At 42.8% G+C, this 20,866-nt stretch overlaps 1 protein-coding gene across 4 annotated transcripts; it reads right to left on the reverse strand.

Annotated features, from left to right (window-relative positions):
• Positions 1 to 1,046: 1,046 nt before the first annotated feature.
• STX6 (syntaxin 6) lies at positions 1,047 to 19,442 on the reverse strand. Of its 4 annotated transcripts, none has more exons than XM_039486174.1 (9): positions 19,149 to 19,438; positions 14,960 to 15,129; positions 14,181 to 14,275; positions 10,983 to 11,045; positions 9,437 to 9,559; positions 7,175 to 7,249; positions 6,662 to 6,768; positions 5,120 to 5,214; positions 1,047 to 2,395 (listed from the first exon to the last, which is right to left on the reverse strand). In XM_039486174.1, the coding sequence occupies exons 1-9, from the start codon at positions 19,181 to 19,183 to the stop codon at positions 2,319 to 2,321; spliced, it is 840 nt and encodes a 279-aa protein (XP_039342108.1). In that variant the 5' UTR covers positions 19,184 to 19,438; the 3' UTR covers positions 1,047 to 2,318. The 4 variants fall into 4 exon arrangements, with proteins under 4 accessions (XP_039342108.1, XP_039342112.1, XP_039342111.1 ...); XM_039486177.1 differs by lacking the exon at positions 1,047 to 2,395 and adding an exon at positions 3,474 to 3,815 and having other exon boundaries at positions 19,149 to 19,442; XM_039486176.1 differs by lacking the exon at positions 1,047 to 2,395 and adding an exon at positions 3,474 to 3,818 and having other exon boundaries at positions 19,149 to 19,442.
• Between the last annotated feature and the right edge of the window lie 1,424 nt (positions 19,443 to 20,866).

A 20,866-nucleotide genomic window follows, 5' to 3' on the forward strand; every position in this document is an offset into this window, starting at 1 on the left:
AACCCTCAGTTAAAGGTGATCTGCAAGTTTTTTTTTTAAATATAGAAGGCCTGTCTGGCAAATGCTCCCCAAAATAGAGATAAGGGCACATTAAACAAACGAATGTCCCATTTAAAGGTGAAAGACTGTCATCCAAAAGTTTGGGGCAGTTATCCCTAATCCTGCAGGAGTTAGAAGGCAGATAGTACACGCTTACTTTCCATGTTACAACTTAAGTGTTGTGTACAAATTCAACTCTCTTTACATAGGTGGGTTATTGTAATTTAGTCTGAGAATCACAATATTGCCGTGCAGAAGCAAGTTTAGTTAGGATTAAAGTCTATTTCAGTGTTTAACAAAGAAATCTCATTAAAGCTGAAATCTCACTTTCAAGGGTATCCAAAGGAAGGAACCCACTGAATGGGCTTATATTTGAGCAGCATGCAGTTTTAGCTATCAAGATTTGCTATGTATGGGCACTAACTCACTCCCAAGTTTTGGCCATGAAAGGGCAATTCTTTTTTAAAAGAAAAGCCTGGTTGCCTTAAACTTTTCTAAATTAATCTGAGTCAGAAGGGCAGGAGCAGCAATTTAAAGGAAAATGGGGGGTTTTGCAGTATAAAGTAGCTATTTGGATTTATTTGTCCCCACACCTACGCTACCAGGTTGAGCCCTTCTAGACCAAGGTTTGGTACTGACAGCTTTTAGCAACACTTAAATAAAACAGTGACTGATTAAGTCTAATTTCCAATTCACTGTGACAAAACTAGACTTAAATAACAATGTTGTGAAACAAAACTGAAGTGCCAGGCAATTCCGAGGTAATGTAAGGATTGGGGAAATAATAAACTGGAGTCTCTCCCTTGACTTTGCATTTTCTGGCTTTTTGTTTGTCACAACAGCGCTTAACATTTCTAAAAAATACTGGGTCAGGAAAAATTAAGACATCCTATTTTTACGTGTTAGTATACATTTAGAGTACAAGCTCTGGGCCATATTCTACCCTGTGCATGTATAAATTAGTCAATGGATGTGACATATCCAAGGAGAGAATATGGCCCGTATCATTAATATTAAATATCTTTGACATTTATTTATCAAAATATTGTATGTTATTTTAAAACTTGACAAATCACTTGCCAAACAGTAACAGCAGTTAAAAAGGCAGTCATTCAGTTACACAACAGCAAAAAGCACCCTCAGTGGGCTTGAGGCTTGTATAATCAAGGTTTAAAGTTTTAGAAAATGTTTACCCTCAGCCTAGAGTCTGTCAACTTTTAGCTTACATTGCAGTGAAACAAGTTAAAGCGCTGCAGTGAACTGCAGCTGCATCAGGCAGGGCAGCACAGTATTTTTGTAGTTCACAAATACACAGTATGTAAGATTCTGCTGAGATGTCCTGCAAGTTTGTTTTGCCCATGATTCTTTCTAACATGTCCAAGCTACTTACTTAACTGTGGAAGGTCAAATCAATACTGCTATGAGACCAATCTAGCACAGTGCCAGTAGCCTGTTAGATACAGACAAGTTCACATTAGATTTCATGTCAGCAGTTATGAGCCATATCTCCCATTTTATTAATCCCACAGGATCCAAGGCCTTGCTGCTCCTAACACTTAGATTACTTTTAAGGGTGCATACACATTCTGCTTTTGAAAATACTATCTCCGCACATCTGTCTTTTATAGCTTTGCACTGGAGTGAAGATAGCCAGGGTATAAATTAATGCATTTACTGACATCAACGCTACTCCTCTGGTGCCTTCTTTCCTTCCTAGTGAGCAACTTTTATTAGCTTGGAAGTGCTGCACTTTTGGCTGATGATCAGCTTCCAGTAGTCAATGAAATACTGTCCCAAGGAACCATTATTCTATGTCTAAATCTGACAAGAGTGGCATTTGACAAGGGAAAGGGGAATATGTGACAGCTTAGGATGTTTCCAGGCTTCATATGGTTCACACTTGTAATGGATGAAAATACTAACAGTGGTAAACTCCTTCTGAATTGCCTTTTCCCTTCTAGGTCTAAATCTAGGCCACTCCACATAGGATGGTGAGAGAGAAGAGGGCCTGTTGTCCACACAGCAGTATGTCCCAGGTACAGAAGAATTTGGGATCACATCCATCCTTCATTTTCCCCTCAGGCAAGTTGATGAGGCTTAGAATCAGACGAAGAAGTTGCAAGAGTCATGCCATAGGTGTTAGTCCACAGAAGAACAGTAAGGTCCAGATGTAAGTTTTCATGACAGGAATCTCAGAGTGGAGGGAAACAGTAACCAAGTTTCATTTCCCCATTTTTTTTTTTGAGGCGGGGGGCACAAGTCCAAGGGAGGTTAATCCATCACAGCACAAAAAACAGGATAAGCACCACAAGTAAGATAACAAAGAGAATGATGATTGCACACCACTGCCGTCGATCTGGAAGAAAAAGGAAACATTAGTTTTCTACTTCCATGGGGAGGGGAAGAGGAAGAAAGCTTCCTCCATTGCACTATGGAGGACCTAATTTAAGCCAGAAAGAAAGGAAAGTCTGATGGAAGCCTTTTAAACTAGAGCTACATAAGGAACAATTCAGCCAGACTCTCCTTAGGAGAATCCCAGGAGCCAGATTTTGCCTCAGCAGTATTACCACGACTGGAAGCGAAGGTGCACCAACCAACCGTATGTAACTCAGCACAGCTCCCACCTTTTGAGAACTTTACACCATATATATAACACACGCACGTTGTGCAAAATCTTTAAGAAGCAATATAAAGCATAAGAGCTCCCCTCACCTCCACCTAAGGACTTTTGGGACACTAGAAATTTCGGCAAGAGAACAGCCACCAGTAGGAAGGTGAGACTAGCCTTTAAAGTAACACTCCGTAGCAAAGAATTAGTTAAACCTCCTTTAAAAGGTGTCAAGACTACCTTGATTTCCTCTTCTATTTTCACCTACCTCTGGCCTTAAAAACATCTCGTCCTAACTTCTTTCTTTGTTGGGGGCTACAGCAAGATCCTGAGGGGATCAGGATGGTGACCATACAGTTTGACACTAGAGCTGCAGCTTAATGGAGGGAGAAAGGTGGAGTTTTAGAAGCAGAATTTGTCAAAGCCTTGGAAAGAAGTCTGGAGGTTCTCTAGCCATCATCAGAGCAGGTCCTGGAAAAAGTCTGTGTTATGCAATGCACTTTTAAAGGCTGAAGGAAAGATGGTCACGTCCTCACTGGTGCTCCCTGCAGGTTCTATCTGCATTGGCAAAGCTAGGCCCATACTTCACCACTAGCGCAGTTCCACAAGTGGTGGCAATGGAGGAAGCTGTAGACAGAGCTGTTTGTATCACTCCTCATCTAACCATGCTCACACCATAACTTCCATTATTGCTACAGTTAGCAAAGCTGCACTAATGGAGACCCACAGCTCTCAACTTTTCTAGTGCTGAATCCTTAGTTTAGGATGCAGGTACTAATAGAAACCACAAGCCATCTTTTCTAAAAACATCAGTCTTTCACAACAATTGAAGGAAACTGAAGTTTATTTTTTGATCATTAAACCAGTGTCTGGGGGAGAAAACACTGAAGTGAGTTGTTTGCCAGCTGTCTGTACTTCTAAGTGATGTCACTTGAGCTGAATGTTCACCAGCAGGACTGACCCAAATGCTGCATTAATCCAATGGTTTGATTTCAGATGCGGTTTGTATATGGCAGAAAGCACTTCTCACCACGTGATTCTGTGATGCTTACTGCCTGAAAGGGTACCAGGTGGTGATTTTCAATGGATCCTCAAAGCAGCAGTCAGATAACTGACACTGACAGGCTGATAGTACCTTTCTTCTATCTGACTCATGTTAATATACCCACTGCTTCCAGAGATACATGAAGCAACCATGGAAGAGAAGACAATACATTTAGGTAGAGTATTATAAAGCGCACACACATACTGTTTATAAATGAAAACAACTCTGGGGAGTGACACTTCCTGGAAGTCAGAAGGCAGCCTACACAATCAATCATACTTCCTGTTTTTATTACCCTTGGCATCCTGTCAGCTCTGGGACCCCCTCTCATGGTTCAAGTACTGCCTCCTCCCCCATCCTCCCAGAGGCTATGCCTGCCCAGACACCATCTTTCCTCCTACTGATGGCAAGGAGCTTTTCATCTGACACTGTTCCAGTGTAAAGCTAAGAGTTAAACTAAGCTTGTTCTTGGAGTCTTTATTCTGAACACTGAGGCACAGGGAAAGACCTGGAGCATGAATTGCACAATATGATTAATTTAGAGCACTTCTCATTCATTTCCTGTTGCATTTTAGAGAAACTAACCTGATGTCTTTCAGTTCTCAGGTGAGAATCTCACCAGCTGGATGCATGAGCTCACCATTGGCTTCAGGCATTCAAGACACAGATGAGTGCTGAGGAGGCATTGCTAGATTTGAGGTGCTTTTTGGCAACCAATCCAATAAGATACTAGAAGCCTTCAATAATCTCTCCCTCCTCTCATATGCTCTAGAATTAAGCTATTTGCTTTGGCACCTTTGAGATTTACTATCCACAGCCTTTGGGTAGTGGCAGATGCTAGTGTTCCTATGGCTGGGTGTAGTTTCCACAGTTGGAGTGAAGATTCAGGCTGGGTTTTGTTTCATTCACAAAAAGAACTCCATAAAGCCAAACTCCATGCCAGGAGTACATTGTGGGCAGCTACTGCTTGGACTTTACAGCAAGGAAAAGCTACCTGCTCACATGGGGTTTAACTAAAGTTCTCTAGCTTGTTTCATGTGTAAGCATCCTCCAAGCTTGTAGGAACCCACAGTAAAAGTTGAAAGTGGAATGATGCAAAAACTATTACAATTGTAGTCCCAAGGTACATTCTCTCACCATGCAGGTGAAAAAAAGGCTGAGGAACAGGCTAAAAAAAGGACAGTCCCAGCATGAACTATAAACTGCCAGGCTCTACACTCAAGTAGCGTAAGATTATCTTTCCCTGGCTATTTATACACTGAACTGCTTCCTGTCTTGCCATGCTCTCAAAAACCATACTATTTAAGAGAAACTACTAGACACTAGTCCCAGCTCCAGGAGACAACACAGCACATTCCAGTCCTCAGACCAATGTAGCTTTCATTCCCTGTTTTAGACGTCAGAACCCATTTTCCACCACCACCTACCACTGGTCATGTGGGACACTTTTGCAAGCTTCTTCATAACATTATCGAGACGTGACTGAGTGTTGTCTAACTCATGAGAGAAATCATCCAACATCCTGGGGACAAAGAAGAGGGGAGCTGTGTCAGGTAAACAACCTAAGCAACTTGTACTGATTAGTTAGTGATGTATCTCAAGAACTTCACTACACGCACAAGACTGTCACACACCTACAAAAAATAACCCAATCCCCAGGCAAAGTACAAAAACACATTTTAGGGTCTTATTTGATAGTGTCAAAACAAAAATTTGCTCAACCAGCAGTTTTACTCTGGTGGTAAATAAGAACTCATTTGGACTAATTTTCTAAGGGCTTTCCCTGATGTGTGAAGTCAGTACATAAGCTGGCTCTGGTGATCTCTGCAAGGTGAGCAGTAGATGATAAACATTTGATCCAAAATTAGCAAAACATGTTTAGGCTTAAAACCATTTAAGGTCCAAAATGTCACATTGTTAAAAGCTTTGTCACTTACATGGAGCACTTAATTATGTATCATAAGGGAATGTGATTTGGAATTGCTGTTAAGTATCTACTATTCTGGTTTTAAATGCTGTAGGAAAGTTACTAAAACCTGTCCGGAGCTGTTTCATCACTGTCAAGAATCCATTTTGAGAGAGAGGTACATCCAGGATAAACTTATCACTTATTCTTGAACAGGTAAGGTTTTAAAGCTTCCTTGACCAGTTGCTTTGCTTTTAAAAGGATTTTCTTCTCTCCCTGTCTCCCACTGTTTTCCATTGTTTGTTGTGCCTTCCCATTCCATTTGTTCTATTCTCCCCCCCTCTCTCTTTTTAACAGAGCACAAGCCAACAGGGGATGGATCACTCAATGATTGCCTGTTCTGTTCATTCTCTCTAGGGCACCTGGCATTGGCCACTGTTGGAAAATAGGATACTGGGCTAGATGGACCTTTGGTCTGAACCAGTATGGCCACTCTTATGTTCTTATTGCTTTGCCTTGTTTACTAGTATGTAGTTACCTATGATGTTATCACTATAGTTCTTGAACCACTGTGTTAATTTGTGCTCTGGGAGTGGCCTTGGTAGCACAGAAAGACTCTGCAGAGTTACACAAAAAATGTGTTTAAAGTTTCTCAGTAACAGTTAAACATAGGTATGAACCACTAGTCTTACTGAAAATAAAACTGTGATCCATGTCACTGGAAACTCCAGATATACTATTTGATTAGAGAATACATACTTGGAAAGAAGAAATCTAATTTATATATAAATGTAAGAATGAAAACTGCAGCTGTGAGCTACCCTTTAATTCTTTGTGTGGGCAGAACTTTTTAGCTATGATTGAATAGCATTTGGGATCTCCTCTGTGTCACTAACCAGGCTGACAATATTATTTCAAAGCCCCAGTCAGCCAATGATATACAGCGCTTGTCCTTTCTGGGCACAGGAGCACCAATAGTTACATTTTAGTGTTATCACCAGCCCTTCCCCATGTCTTATTCCTGAGAACTCCTACAGCAGGGGGTTTGTTTCTCAGCACTCACACTGCTTGTTCCTCCAGCTCCCCACCAATGCGCTGGGACATGTTCTTCAGCACCCCAATGCTGCCAGAGACCAGTTCCAATTGCTCATCCTGCTGCTCCACAATCAACTGGTGCCAGAGAGAAGGGAAACAAGCAGTTAAAATCCAACATACAGTTACAACTGGTTCAGAGCCAAATGCTCTGACACATGCCTGTCCAAACTGGCAGGGCAGCAAGCAGAGTTTAGAAATAGGCTTGAACTTCTAGTGACTAGTCTTGTAATTCAGAGGAATGCTTAGTGTTGGTCAATCCTGAAGAATGACTGTCAAAGCAGCATGATTGGGTTCCACATTTGTCCCAGTAATTCCTTATCAAGTGTTCACTTGACAAGTAAAATGGAATTGTTCCCTATCAGCCCTGCAAATTCAATCCGGGCTTTGAATCAAGATGGGTTCTTGCTATCTTGCATATCAGCAGTAGAACAGTTCTGTAGGCTACTGCAGGCCTGATGTCATATTTGTGCAAGCTCATTACCTTTAATGGGTGGAAGAGACTGGAACTTAGTAGCAATTCTGATGATGCATATGATGGAACAGAATCCAGATCGCACTGCAGAGTCAGCATAGCTAAGAGTTAACGTAAGTACAAAACTAGTCACTAAAATGACTGGATATGACAATCAGGAATGGCAAGGTATTTACCAAAGGTGTGTTTTACTGTACTGGGCAACATTAGTTAGTCCCAGTTTAAGGCATTTTCTATTTTAAAAACTTTCATTAAGGCAAATGTTACACTTGAATATGTAACTAAAATTAAGTTGTGGTTACTTAAGGCAAATGTAGGGCTTTACAAATAAATAAAATAGCTGTGATTAATGTAATTATGCCACTGAACACTGGAATATCTGTATACATTTTGATTTGGTATTTTCTCAAGGAAGCTATGTAATACTGAAAACTGAAATGACATGTTGAAAACATTCAATGATATGAAAAAGACAAGAATGCAGAGTGGCAGGCTTGAAGCACTGAGCAATCAGAAGTGATAGAGCTGCAGACTACCAGTCCAGGTCCATTAAGTCATGCAGCATTCTGTAGCAGAAGACCAATTTTGATGTTGTGGATACTCCTGTTTTGAATGGATGTATTCCCAAATTGAAAAGATTTGCTCTATTGCTGCTAAACTTCCTGTACACTTAAGCCAGTATTTACCAGCACCCTGTCCTAAACAAGTTTCTCCTAGGGAATTGCCAACTCTGCTCTGAATACACTAAAGAAACAGTTGTTCAGTAAGACTATACCATCTGACTTTGGTGCACAAACACACTTTAAAGATCTATCTATCAGCTGCCCTTTACAAGGTCAGTACATAGTTGGGATTATTCAATCACTTAAAGATCTGAAAAGTTTGTTTAGAGATACTTTGTGGAGAATGTTACCAATACCTCACTTCATTTCTTCCAAGAACCTATGCTTGTGTGGACAGCTACATATAAACTTAGGCACTGTCCAGACAACTCTTCAAATGAGCTTGCAGCAGTCAAAGTAAGCTACCCTACAATGGTTCCTAGCAGTGCTAATGATTGATTTTCTATTAAAATCATAAATGTATGGTCAAAAGCACAAAGTAGTAGACATTAGCTTATAGAGCTAGCTTATCATTTTATTTTACTTAACTGTAATGGTTACATCACCTTAGAAGTGTACGCTATTACATCCATCTTGATTAGCCTATCTTAAGCAGGCAGAGCCCATAATACTAATGGTTTGTATCCCACACTGGCTTCTCAGCTAATTCAAGGGTCTGGTTCTAATCTGTAATGCAGTAAATCACAGGGCTCAGATAAGGTGATGAACACAGTACAAATACTTAAGGGGGTGGGGCCTCATTAACTCAAAGAACATTTCAGTTCAGTGGCACCTGCTCTCAGGGGAGAAGCTGAAATTGTCCATACCCATGTGTGAATTCTCAGCATCAATAGCCAGTCTCAGTGGAGAGTCTCTGACATTAAGTCTTCTTACTACAGGTGATCAGAATGAACCTAAGCCAATCTGTCTTTAGGGGAAAATGGAAAATTCATCTCCCCTCTCCCTCCTCCTCCTCCTCCTCCCCTCCCACACACAAAAAGTCCTAGTGCAATAGAAGCTAAAAGCACACATTAAAAGACAAGAGGCTTCATTACAGATCAGTTTAATACAAGTCAGCATTATAATTTTGCACACAAATTTTACAGCGAAGGGTCCAGTTGGGGTGGAATAAATGCATCTGTTTTTTCTTTGAGATGAAGAAAAGTCAGTGCAGCAATATCAAGAGGAGTATTTAATGCATCAGCCCTAAATGAACTTTTATTCAAGATAATTGTAAAAGCAGAATCATTTTTTTGAACTGGAATGGAGGAATCTGGCAGAATCAGGTATTCTACCCACCCCCTTATGTTTCTATGCTTCACAAAGGATTTCATCAGCATGTGGCAGCTTCCAGATGGGATACATCTTTTAGTTGCCTTCTACACAAGCCTATACAGCCAAGGCCTAAACTTTAAGGTTTGTGTGCCAAAACTTACACACCAAAACCACCTTAAGCACAACAGTCAATATTTAGGTACCTACAACAGGTATGTAGGCAACCAACATTGAAAACAAATGGTCTCTCATTGTATTGAGCACAGAAGATGGCTCAGGGCTTAATGTGTGCTGGATGTTTGAAGACTTTAGGCTATTACTGCCAGTACCACCATCTTCTTACACAGCCTTTAGCAAGGGATCCACGTGCACTATCATGCAGGAAATACTATACCTGCTGCTGAGCTTGTTGCTCCTCAATGAAGTGTGAATTGGCTAACTGTAGCTCTCGATCCAAACCGCCATATTTATCTGATCCAGAGCTCCAACTCTGACCTCCACTTTCTCCCAGCAGTGCCTGTATACATACACACACAGGAGAATTTAATCAGTAAGACACTCCAATATATGGTCATGTCACCTCACCTAAACCCAAATTCCAAATGGAAGCAGGAAAGACAATTGAGTAGTACCCCATGTTACCCAAAACAGAGTATATACAACAAGTCACTTTCGTTCCATCTCTATTCCTATTCCAGCAGCAGATTGCTGTAGTTGCTGGCCCTTAAACAGGAGAATGGATGGAATGGTGGGGTCACACAGTTCTGTGACTGCTGCAATTGGGCAGCTGGAGAGAAGGAACAAATATGAAGAAAAGTGCACTGAGAGCAGCTGGACCCACTTGGTCAGGAGAGAAAAGAGGACCAGGCACTGAAAGAAGGTTAACAGGTGGCAGATAATGTGTGAGCCTGGAACAGAAGGTCAGGGAAGGGGAAAAACAGAAGACAAACAGTAAGCCAACAGAGAATAAACACTGTCCCCAAAACGGTTGAGTACATTGCTGGTTCTCTCCAGTGACTAAGAAATTAGTTCTGGCTAGGACTGCCAGGTTCAGGGGTGGCAATCCTAGTGTTATTTAACATGGTATGAGAGTTAAGTGAACTTGCAACCTTATACCTATATTCCAGATTGTCAAATAACTTTTTCTAATAAGGCAACATTCAAGAGAACTCACTTACAGCATGATGCTAATATCTCAGTGGTGACCTGCTACTGGTCACTGCTGTCATAACTTACGTAGCAAGTTTTATGGAGGACCAAAAAGCCCTTTACTTACAGGCATGTGCTTTGACCACATCCTTTACACCAACTCTTTCCTGATTCTTCTTAGAATGAGACTTTGCTATGTTTACGTAGTCAAATACATATTGCTAAACATAGGATTAGAAGCCATGAATGCTAGAATTACAGTCCTAGATCAGAGACTCACAACCTCTCCGGCTTCAGATTCCTCCTCTGAGAAATGGGGATATTTTTCTCCCTCCTAGGAGCAATGCAAGACTGGATGGCGTATAAGCAGTTTGAGGCAAAAACCACTTAGTAACTTATTACCTTGTGTGTGAAAGGTTTGGAAAGCAACCAGAGCAAACTGTGCCCGCAAGAATAAGTGTTTTCACTGATTACTAGCCACAAAAAGATGACAGGCTGCAAAATGGACGCTTTTCTAGTTTTAAGATAATTTGTTTTTTGTAAACAAAGCTTCTAGTGGAAACAGGATAACAAGATGGATGCTGGCAGTCAGGTGTTTAAACTGGCATTTATTTTGTTTAATACCAATGTACTCTACCTTAAGGTACATGAGCCCCTTATCCAAGTCAGTGTACTTTCATCTAACATGTAGCTTAAGTCAGCAGCTACTATACTTGAACTATAAGGAGTTATCAACCATCTCGAAGGATTCTTGTGTCCACTTTAGCCAGCAGTCTGCTATTAGTTCTCACCTTCCTGTTTTTTCTTTCAGACAGTGCCTGCACAGATGAATTTGACATCTGATCCTTCATTTCCTGTTTATTCAAGAAAAAGATATGATCAAATTTTAAATTATTGCCAATTTGCTAAAATAATGGCTTAATTAAACATACATAGCAAGTTTTATGGAGGACCAAAAACCCCTTTACTTACAGGCATGTGCTTTAAAAAATCCTGGAAGACTAAAGTAACATTACAATTCACAGTTGCCCTAATGCTAAGGAAAATTTTAATGAAGCCTAGAAACCCTTGGGGCAGATTATTTTGAAAAGGTTAGTGATTTACTACTGGTTTTGCTCCTCCCCATTCTCCACTGCTGTAACAATGCTTGATTTGTGTAGCTGATTGAAAAAAATATTCTCTCTTCAGTGGTGTGTATGAAGGACTGTGTTCTAGCTGTTGGAAGTTAGATCTCCTGCATTTCCTCCCCCCTCCCCCCAAGTGCCACTTTGGACAAGCCACTTTTTGTGCTTGAGTTTCTCCTCTATAAAATGGGTATCATTCTTTCTTAAGTCACTATACAAGTACATGGAAGTCGTCTTTAACCAATGAGCACTTTGAGCTCCTTAGATGAAAGCCACTATGATAGCAGATGACTTTGAAGTCTAGAAGATACATTTGGAACAGTCTATACTAAAAGTGAGACCCCCCTGCTACCACAAATATATAAAAGTGAAGTAGTGGCCAAATATGATAACTAAAGTGGATGATAATCTCAAGACTGGCACAAATGTCCGATATCACCAGAATACCTATTGCATTCTTGCTCCAGACAGCGACTGATAAAAGCCACATAAGATATCCCAAATATACTGGGACCTCCCCCAAAGAATTACTTTTCACAAGGGAGCATTCTAGTAAATCTGTTAGAAATGCTAACTAAAGCTGTAGAGTCAACTATGTAAATTAAAATGCCTAAGAACTAAAAATAAAAAGCATTGCTCAAAAATAAGACCATGCTAGTGATTTATGTTCAGAGGTGTTCTTGAGCTGGGTTATTTTCACATTAGTCAGACTGCAGCCTGGACAAGAGGGGACAGTGTGAATTTATCTGATTTACTCAAGATAAAAAAAACCAGAATATAAAGGCAGCCACATAAGCATGGATCCATTACCTTTGACAGTTTCAGGATTAGTTCCCTAGAAAGCAGGCTTCTACTTCAGGAAGAATTGTACTTAGATAACAATACTGCAAACAGGGTAAGAACTCAGTTCCCAGTAAGAACACAATTTGGTGGCTTGCTATGAGTATCAACTAAGAATATTGTCAGAACCAGCAGAAATTAAGGTTTGTATTAAAATATTAAACAATAGGGGAAGAAAATCTTAAATCCAATTGGGAGATAATTTCTTAACTAGTATTTACTTATCAGATGTTAACACTCTCTCAAACACTGATGTTTCCCCTCTTCTTCAATTATCTTCTGGTTGTTATAAATCCCTCCCAACCACATATGAATCTCTCCTACTCGTTCAGGCCCAACTAAACCCAGCTCACCTTTTCTCCATACTTATAGTAGTAACTGCTGCTCCCATTATAGTTAAGACTACATTTCCATTCTAACTTTGTTTTCAAAGTTACAGTAACTCCTCACTTAAAGTCATCTTGGTTAACATTGTTTCATTGCTGATCAATTAGAGAACGTTTGTTTAAAGTTGCGCAATGCTTCCTTATAATGTTGTCTGGCAGCCGCCTGCTTTGTCCACTGCTTGCGGAAAGAGGAGCCTGTTGGAGCTAGCTGGTGGGGGCTTGGAACCAGGGTGGACTGGCAGCACCCCTAAGTTCCCATGTGGCAGTCCCCCAGCAGGCTATCAATTGCTAGGCTGCTGAGCTGTCCCTCCCCTCATTGCCATGTGCTGTTCCTGCCCTCTGCTTTGGAGCTGCTCCTGGGAGCCTTCTGCATACTGTGCAAGGGGTGTTGGAGGGTGTGCTAATGTCAGGGTGTCCCCCCCTCTACCTCATCTCTGTGGGAGGGACATCTGACAGGGCTCAGGACAGAGGGAGCTTGCTGGCAGCAGCTGCTGTCTCAACTTGCTGACCTACTTAAAAGGCAGTGTATGTAGAGTGGGGTCAACATATGTCTCTCTCTCACACACACCCCCCATGCTGTCTCCCCTCCCTCCATTCGAGCTGCCTTGTAGAATGCGAGGCTACATTAACAACATGTTAACCCGTGAGGGCTCAGCCGAGTTCATCATTTAGCAGCAAGGCATTCCCTGGTAAATATCCCACCCTCTGACTTCACTATCTCAACCAAGCTTCACAATCATCATTGCCGTGTACAGTATTGTTTAAAACTTATACTGTGTGTGTATGTATGTATATATAGTCTTGTCTGGTGAAAATGTTTTCCCTGGAACACCCCTCCCCCCTCCGTTTACATTAATTCTTATGGGGAAACTGGATTCACTTAACATCATTTCACTTAAAGTAGCATTTTTCAGGAACATAACTACAACGTTAAGCGAGGAGTTACTGTATTTAAAGCTTTGTGAAAGTGATCTTTTAGGTCAAAATTTTCTAGATGCGTCTGCCCAAAGGTGAGCTTTTTAAAATCCAAGCAAGAACTAAGCCATTGGTGAATAAAACCCCACAATTCTCCTATAATAAACTAAACACTAGTAACCTTTAACAGCTATAATACCAGAACAGCTGAGGGTAGGAAATTGATGCCTGGTATGTAAATAGCATGACATGCCTTTAAACGGTTCAGTGAAAGTTGATTTTGATTTGAATCTTTGAAAGTTTGCACTTCAAATATGCACAGCACAATTAAAACAGCATTCAAAGCTAGACTCATTTCCTCTCCGCCTCTTGCTGTAGTACAGGCAGTTATGTTGATTCTTCATTTCCAGCTGCTTCTATAGGCTCCAGATTGTTCATCCCAAAGAGGAACCTGGACACTTGTAGAAGCAGCTGGAAGCGAGGAGAGCCAGTAGTAGAATCCAACCAGCTCTTTGCAGATTGCAAGCAAGTGCTTCACTGACCAAGGCTTGGGAACCCTTATCAGACAGATTATGCTGAAAATGAGGGTGTTGAGAAATCAGGTAACAGTTTGATATTAGACTGACACTGGAAACTAATTTCCAGTACTTTGTAGTGGCCATGGGCTTTTAAACACTATCACTGAAAATCCCCTCCACAAACAATGAGCAGCCAAGCTCCTCACCCTGACCACCTGCCGTGTACTTGTGATGAAGGCTTTTCTTACACCCAGCTCTGTTGCATCAAGGTTGAATTTCCGAGGATTTGCTTCAACAATGCGTAAATAAGTCAAGGAAATAATTTAACTGGTATTCAGCATTTATGAAGATTGAGATATCCTGGCTGCCCGGAAAGGGCTCCCCAACTCCTATAATTAATAAGTGTAATTGGACCTTTCCAAAACTTTGGTTTGTAAAGTACTAGATAGATTATGTTCCTATCACAACCACTTAAAGAAAAAAGCGTGGTAGGAATGCATTCTACAGGACATGTATGAGCATGCAGAGTCTCCTTCTCCTGCTTGAATATTTGAGTTCTCTGATCTGTACTGTGTAGCGCTTTCAGAAGTTTGAACTTAAAATGAAGGAGAAAGACTAGCATCCTTCCAAAATCATCTAATATAAGCTTAATTGCATGAAATAAATTTCTCCAACAGAAGGTGCTTTAGTGAACAGAACATTTCATTTTAAACTGCATCTTATTGGGGAGGAAAACATAAGGAACACTTTTGCCTGGAAGTACTTTTTGTTTGAAATTTGAGATATAACTGACTGTTGTCTAAACTAAACTGTACATAGTGCAATTTAATGCAAACAGTAACTCCAATGAGAAATTTATATAGAGTGTGATGCATATTTAAGACTGAACTACTCCTTAAGAGCCATAATGATCTCTTGGCTAGCTGTTATGTAGGTTCATATCTGATTTATCCAAAGGACTGCAGCAGCCCTATAGAAAGGATATTAATAGTTTCATCCAAGTCTTCCAGGTCCCACTCAATGCTCCGCAGGTTATTCCTGAGCTCATTGGTGGTCCAGTCAACTTCTTCTCTTGTAGCTGTGGAGGGATCTTGCAGGAGCTCCGTCCATCTCTGGAACAGCCCCTGTGCAGTGTTCACTGCTTTTTGTACCTCCCTGCAGTTGAGAAGAGGAGAAGGTAAATGATGATTAGCATGTATTCTCTGTATTGACAAGACTAAGGGCTTGGCCAGATGGAGAAATTGACTAATCTGTTAGTTATTCTAGTCTTTTCTCTAGGTAGATAAACCCTGAGCAGGAAACGGTTGTCACTAATTTTCATTGTAAACCTGTTTACATCAATAATCCCCAGAACTTCTTCCTCCAAACCCTCCTTTCTTTTGAAAATGAAAGATTCTTCACATACAGTGGATGCGAAACAGTCAACATCTTGTCTCCTCCCATAGTGTGGTAGAAATTAGCACATTATGAAATTGTCACAGCAATCCCAATTATTGAAAGGACCCAAGCCTTCAGCCAATTCTGCCATACAACAGAATCTTCACACAATTTCCCTAGTAGTTATATTGGTATGTCAATACTCTTCTTTGGATGGAGGAACCAGCCTACGCTTTGCATTTCTATTGCATCTTTCATCTCAGGACTGAGAAGTACCTAGCTAACACTGTAGTATCAAGTGCACATTATGTTCTCCCCTATGACAATAGTTTCACTTCACAACAAAGGCAATAAGAATTGCAGAAATTGTCCCCCTAGCGTTTTTGCATGGATTGTATTCAGTGTGGCCCTGGTGATTTTAATATTAGCATTCAGATATGGTAGTTTACTAAACTGAACTGCCTTCGCTGTTGCCGCAAGCTCCATGGAAAAGTGCATTCAATTTATATCATGGAAATGCATGCTTTGCTGATGGCACTGTGACTATCACTTAACAAGTAGCAAATATCTACCAGCAAATACTGCTAGCCTTATTCCTGTGGAATATCCGTTCAAATTAATGGGACTCAGGACATGACAAGCATGACCAGTCGTAAAAGCAAACTATGGTGGGCAAACTACGGCCCGCGTCCTGCTCATCAGACCTTTTAATCCGTCTCTCAAGCTCCCGCTGGGGAGTGGGGTCAGAGGCTTGCCCCCCTCCACGCATGTCATGGCTCTGAGTGGTTCCTGGAAGTAGCAACATGTTCCCCCTCTGGCTCCTACACGTAGGAGCAGCCAGGAGGCTCCGCACACTGCCCCAGCCCCAAGAGCCAGCTCTGCAGCTCCCATTGGCCAGGAACTGCAGAGCCATCAGCACCGTGCCTCTGTGTAGGCGCTGGAGGGGGGACATGCTGCTGCTTCTGGGAACTACTTGAGATAAGCACTGCCTGGCGCTTGCACCCCTGACCTCCTCCCATGCCCCAACCCCCGTCCCAGCCAGGAGCCCCCTCCCATACTCCAAACCTCTCTGCTCCACCCCCAGCCTGCAGCCCCCTCCTGCACCCCAACCCCCACTTTCGTGAGCATTCAAGGCCTGTCATACAATTTCCATACCCAGATGTGGCCCTCAGGCTAAAAAGTTTGCCCACCCCTCCGTAAAAGGCACATACCTTTTTCTCCTCCCCTTATTTGTCACCTATCAAATGGCCTAGCATATTTTGGGGCACTAAACATAATAACTTTGACTAAGGATACAGTACAACTTATTTGCTTTCCTCAGTCACAAGTAAACTTTGTTAATGGAAGTTTGGATTTTTTTATTTTGTACCCAAACATATTTGGAAAGTACCAAGAAGTGGAAATTTCAAGTAAGGTTGGATGTTCATAGATGAGAAGAGTTACACATAAAAGAAAAAACTACTTAAGTATGATGAGCTTAAAGGCTATCCTCAGCACTAAATCTGAAGAGGACAAAAGCAGAATTAGTGTCATCTGAGGGGACAGCATGAGAGAAGCTACATCTCCTCCTTTCACACAGCATGAGCAAGTCTCCACACTCCTAGACAAACTCTGTAAAGTTTTGCCTGGATATATCCCAGTTCCCAACCCAGAGCATTTTGTTTTCTCTCCCATAACACCATTTCATCCTTGAAGCAAGTTTCACTTTCACCCTCCACGTTGGTGAACTCTTACCCTCTCCCCACCTCTTACCATGTTCACAACTGCTTTTTCCTTCCTCTGCTTCCCTGTGTCTCTCTCAACCATCCCTGAACTCTGTTCAGCTTGTTATGATTTCATTCAGACTTGAAATTAAGATAAAATTTTCCAGTGCAAGTTTTCAGTTTATTTAACCCCTTCAAGCCCAAACTCTTTGCAACCACATACAAGTCATGCCACATCAATGGCTCTTCGGGCAATATTGTCTATGCCAGCAGCTCTCCCTAAATATTTATCTCCCTCTTTCCAATTTTTTGTACATTATCCCCAATTTGAGATCTTTGGCTCACTGGCTTCATGAATGCTGAGGGCCACAGACCCACAAGACTAGCATCATATTAATTGGATCCCTCCAACATCTCCTGAACTCAAAGAGCCTGTTCCTTCCATCTGCCTACTTGTCTCCTTAGGATAGAACAGTGACTCTCAACTTTTCCAGACTACTGTAATCCTTTCAGGAGTCTAATTTGTCTTGTGTACCTCAAGTTTCACCTCACTTGAAAATTATTTACTTACAAAAATCAGACACAAAAACACAAGTGTCACAGCACACTACTACTGAAAAATTCTTGTTTTCTCATTATCATAATTATAAAAAATCAATTTGAATATAAATATTATACTTACATTTCAATGTACAGTATATACAGAAGTATCACCAAGTCATATGAAATTTTAGTTTGTACTGATTTTATTCATGATTTTTATGTAGCCTGTTGTAAAACTAGGCAAATATCTAGATGAACTGATGTACCTCTGGAAGACCTCTGTGCACCCCCAGAGGTATGCATACCTCTATACCACTGGGATAGAGGATTTTTTTCCCCCAACTCATCTGTCTCCACTCATCTCAAGCAAAATATTCTCTCTATGCAAGGCCAGCCATAGGTACAATAAATGCATGCAAACCCTTCAATGCCACACTTGTGGGAACACTAAATACCCACAATGAACTGGCAACTCATGAGCCAGTCCCCTCTCTCTCAGCAGTAGACTGGGTTCCAAAATTTGTAAAGCTGTTTTCCCCTCAAAATGCCTGCCTAGGTTCACAGGATTGTAGAGTTTTGCTGCTCTAACTAGAGCTAGGCCAACTCAAATGGTCACACCCAAATAATGATCACCTGAGTTAACTCTGCAATGAAGAAATACTCTTCTCCCTCCCCGCCATCTCATTCTCTAACCACTATTGTTTGTGTATGTAGGAGATTTTTTTTTTACCCTGAGTTTAACTGATTGCCTATTAACTCAAGGTAGGTAACAGGTTTATAAAGGCTAGTCTGGACAGTCCCCACACATTTACTCTAAGTTAAATGTTTCTGCTATACTCTATGGCTCAGCCTAGACTGAAAGATATCACAAACACTTGTCTCCTGGAAAAAATATTTGTGAAATGTAGACTAGCTTTCACAAACATTAGCTATCCCCATTTTAACTGGCAATTTTACTCAAGTACATACAACCCCTAGTGGACTATGGCATAGTCCATTGTACTTCAATGGGACCAGATCAAGTGCTGGAAATGTGATCACCCATCCCACACGCACCCTTGGAGCAGAGCATGAGGCAGGTGGAGCCAGAAGCACTTACAAGGAAGTTTGTTGACTGAGTAGCGGGAGATTCCATGGGATTGGGGGGAAAAAAAGGGGAATTCCTCTGTCCCAGAGATTCTCACATCATAAAACCTATAACAACCCCCCCTTTCCATTCACCTCCACTGATCTCCATCTTCTCTACTAACCTGCCACTAGCCTCCCCACACCACCTTTGCCAGTTACCCCACCTCGCCCCCATTTACCCTGCCCCTCACCTCCACTCACACCTCCACATTAACTCTACCCCTGTCAGTTACCCTCAACCCCCCTCACTCCGTCCCCACTTCCACTCACCCCCTTCACTCTGCCCCCCACCTCCTCATTAACCCAGACCCCCTCCTCCACTCACCCCCACGCCCTCATTAACTCTGCCCCCGCCAGTTACCCTCACCCCCTCATTAACACTGCCCCCCACCTCACCATTTACCCTGCCCCTCCCCCACTCACCCTTTCACCACAAAGAAGGGGTCCTCCATGGACATGGCCAGCTGCACTAGCGCCGCCCGGGCCCCTCCCTGCAGCCCGGGGGGGGCGCCTCGGTGTCCCTGCTGCGACGGCGCAAGTTCCGGCCTCCCTCTCCCGCCCCACCAGGCGCCCCGTGTGAAACGATCAGAAGAACGAGACGAGCCCAGAGAGCCCCAATCTCCTCCCCCGCCGGGGGGCCCGCCCACTCCCCGTCACGTGACGGAGGGTAGCGCCTAGGTGGCCTTGTCGCCGTTTCCGCGAGGAGGGGCCTCCGCTGTCACGTGACAGGCGAGAGCGTTCTCCAGTGGGAAAGGGGCGTGAGGGGCGGTGCTCTGTCACGTGACACAGGAGAGCGCATCGCCTCCCCCCGAGAGTGGGGTAGGTGCGTGACGCGAGGCGTGCGTACCCCGCCCTGTACTGGGGGGGTGGGGCTGCCGCCTCGCGCCCTCAGGCTGAGGGGAGGCGAAAGTGGCTTTCGAGGCCCCGTCCCCAGGGCGATGAGGGCTAAGCCCTCAGCTCCTGGAGTCCCCTGCTGAGGGCAGAGGTGCCGCTTCCCAGCCCCCAGTTATAGCTGGCAACAAGGCCTGAGTCTGCAGAGAGCCTGGTGCGGTAGCTGAGAGAGGTGACCACCCCTGTGCATCTGAATGGTGTGGTGACTCCATGCCCCACTGCTGCGGGGGGTGTCCTGTAAACACCCTGTTTGGGGGCTTTGTGTGCCAGGAGACAAGTGCAACAGGCCCCAGGCCACCCATGGGCCAGTTTGAAGTTAGAGAGGCTTATTGGGGGGTGGTTTGTCCCCTGGCCAGTACTGAGGCAAAACCGAGCATGGTTTTGTCTAGTAACATGCACAGAAGGCACCATTTTAAAGAATGTGCCAGTGCCACCGATATGACCTTGTGTGCACTGTGCATCTCAGTTCATACCGGTGGGAGCAGAGTGATTTGCTCTTCAAAATGGCATAGTCTGTGAGGCATGAGCTTGCACACACATCACGCTGGCAGGGTGTTCCTGGAGGTACCAGAATGTCCAGTATTCTGGGGATCCTTCAGTGCCCACTCTATGCACCCACCTAAGATACTTCCTGGCCTTTGGATTTCTAGGGAACCCCTGCTCCCCTTGAGGAGGGGAATCTGCTACCACTCTTGAGGTTACAGAAGGGGGACTCATCTCACTGCTTTTGCCTCAGTGGGAAGATAGTACCCCTGCCACCACAACTCCAATCGGAAGGTGGGACCACAGTATGGGAGAACCATGTTATGGTGTCTAGGGCCTTAATCCGGCTCTATCCACCCTATTTGTTTCCTTCCTTACAGGTAGAGGTGGCAGCAATCCCTAGATTTAAAACTGCATATTATTTTCCATTATAACACTCTATTTTCAGCAACAAAGAGTCCTGTGGCACCTTATAGACTAGGAGAAGTATTTGGAGCATAAGCTTTCTCCAGTATGCTCCAATACTTCTCTTAGTCTATAAGGTGCCACAGGACTCTTCGTCGCTTTTTACAGATCCAAACTAACACGGCTACTCCCTCTGACACTCTGTTTTCAGTTGGTTAAACTTTGCGAAACTTTAACCATCTGGGTTGAGATTTTCCATGCCAGATGTCTGCCTCAGGCTGAATTTTGTTGGGAGTTTTAGCAAAAACAGTATAGCCATTTCCAAGAATGAGGTTGTTTTGACAATGTTTAAAAACAAAAAC

This window comes from Mauremys reevesii, linkage group 8 (genome assembly GCF_016161935.1).
Source record: "Mauremys reevesii isolate NIE-2019 linkage group 8, ASM1616193v1, whole genome shotgun sequence".
Taxonomy (NCBI): Eukaryota; Metazoa; Chordata; order Testudines; family Geoemydidae; genus Mauremys; species Mauremys reevesii.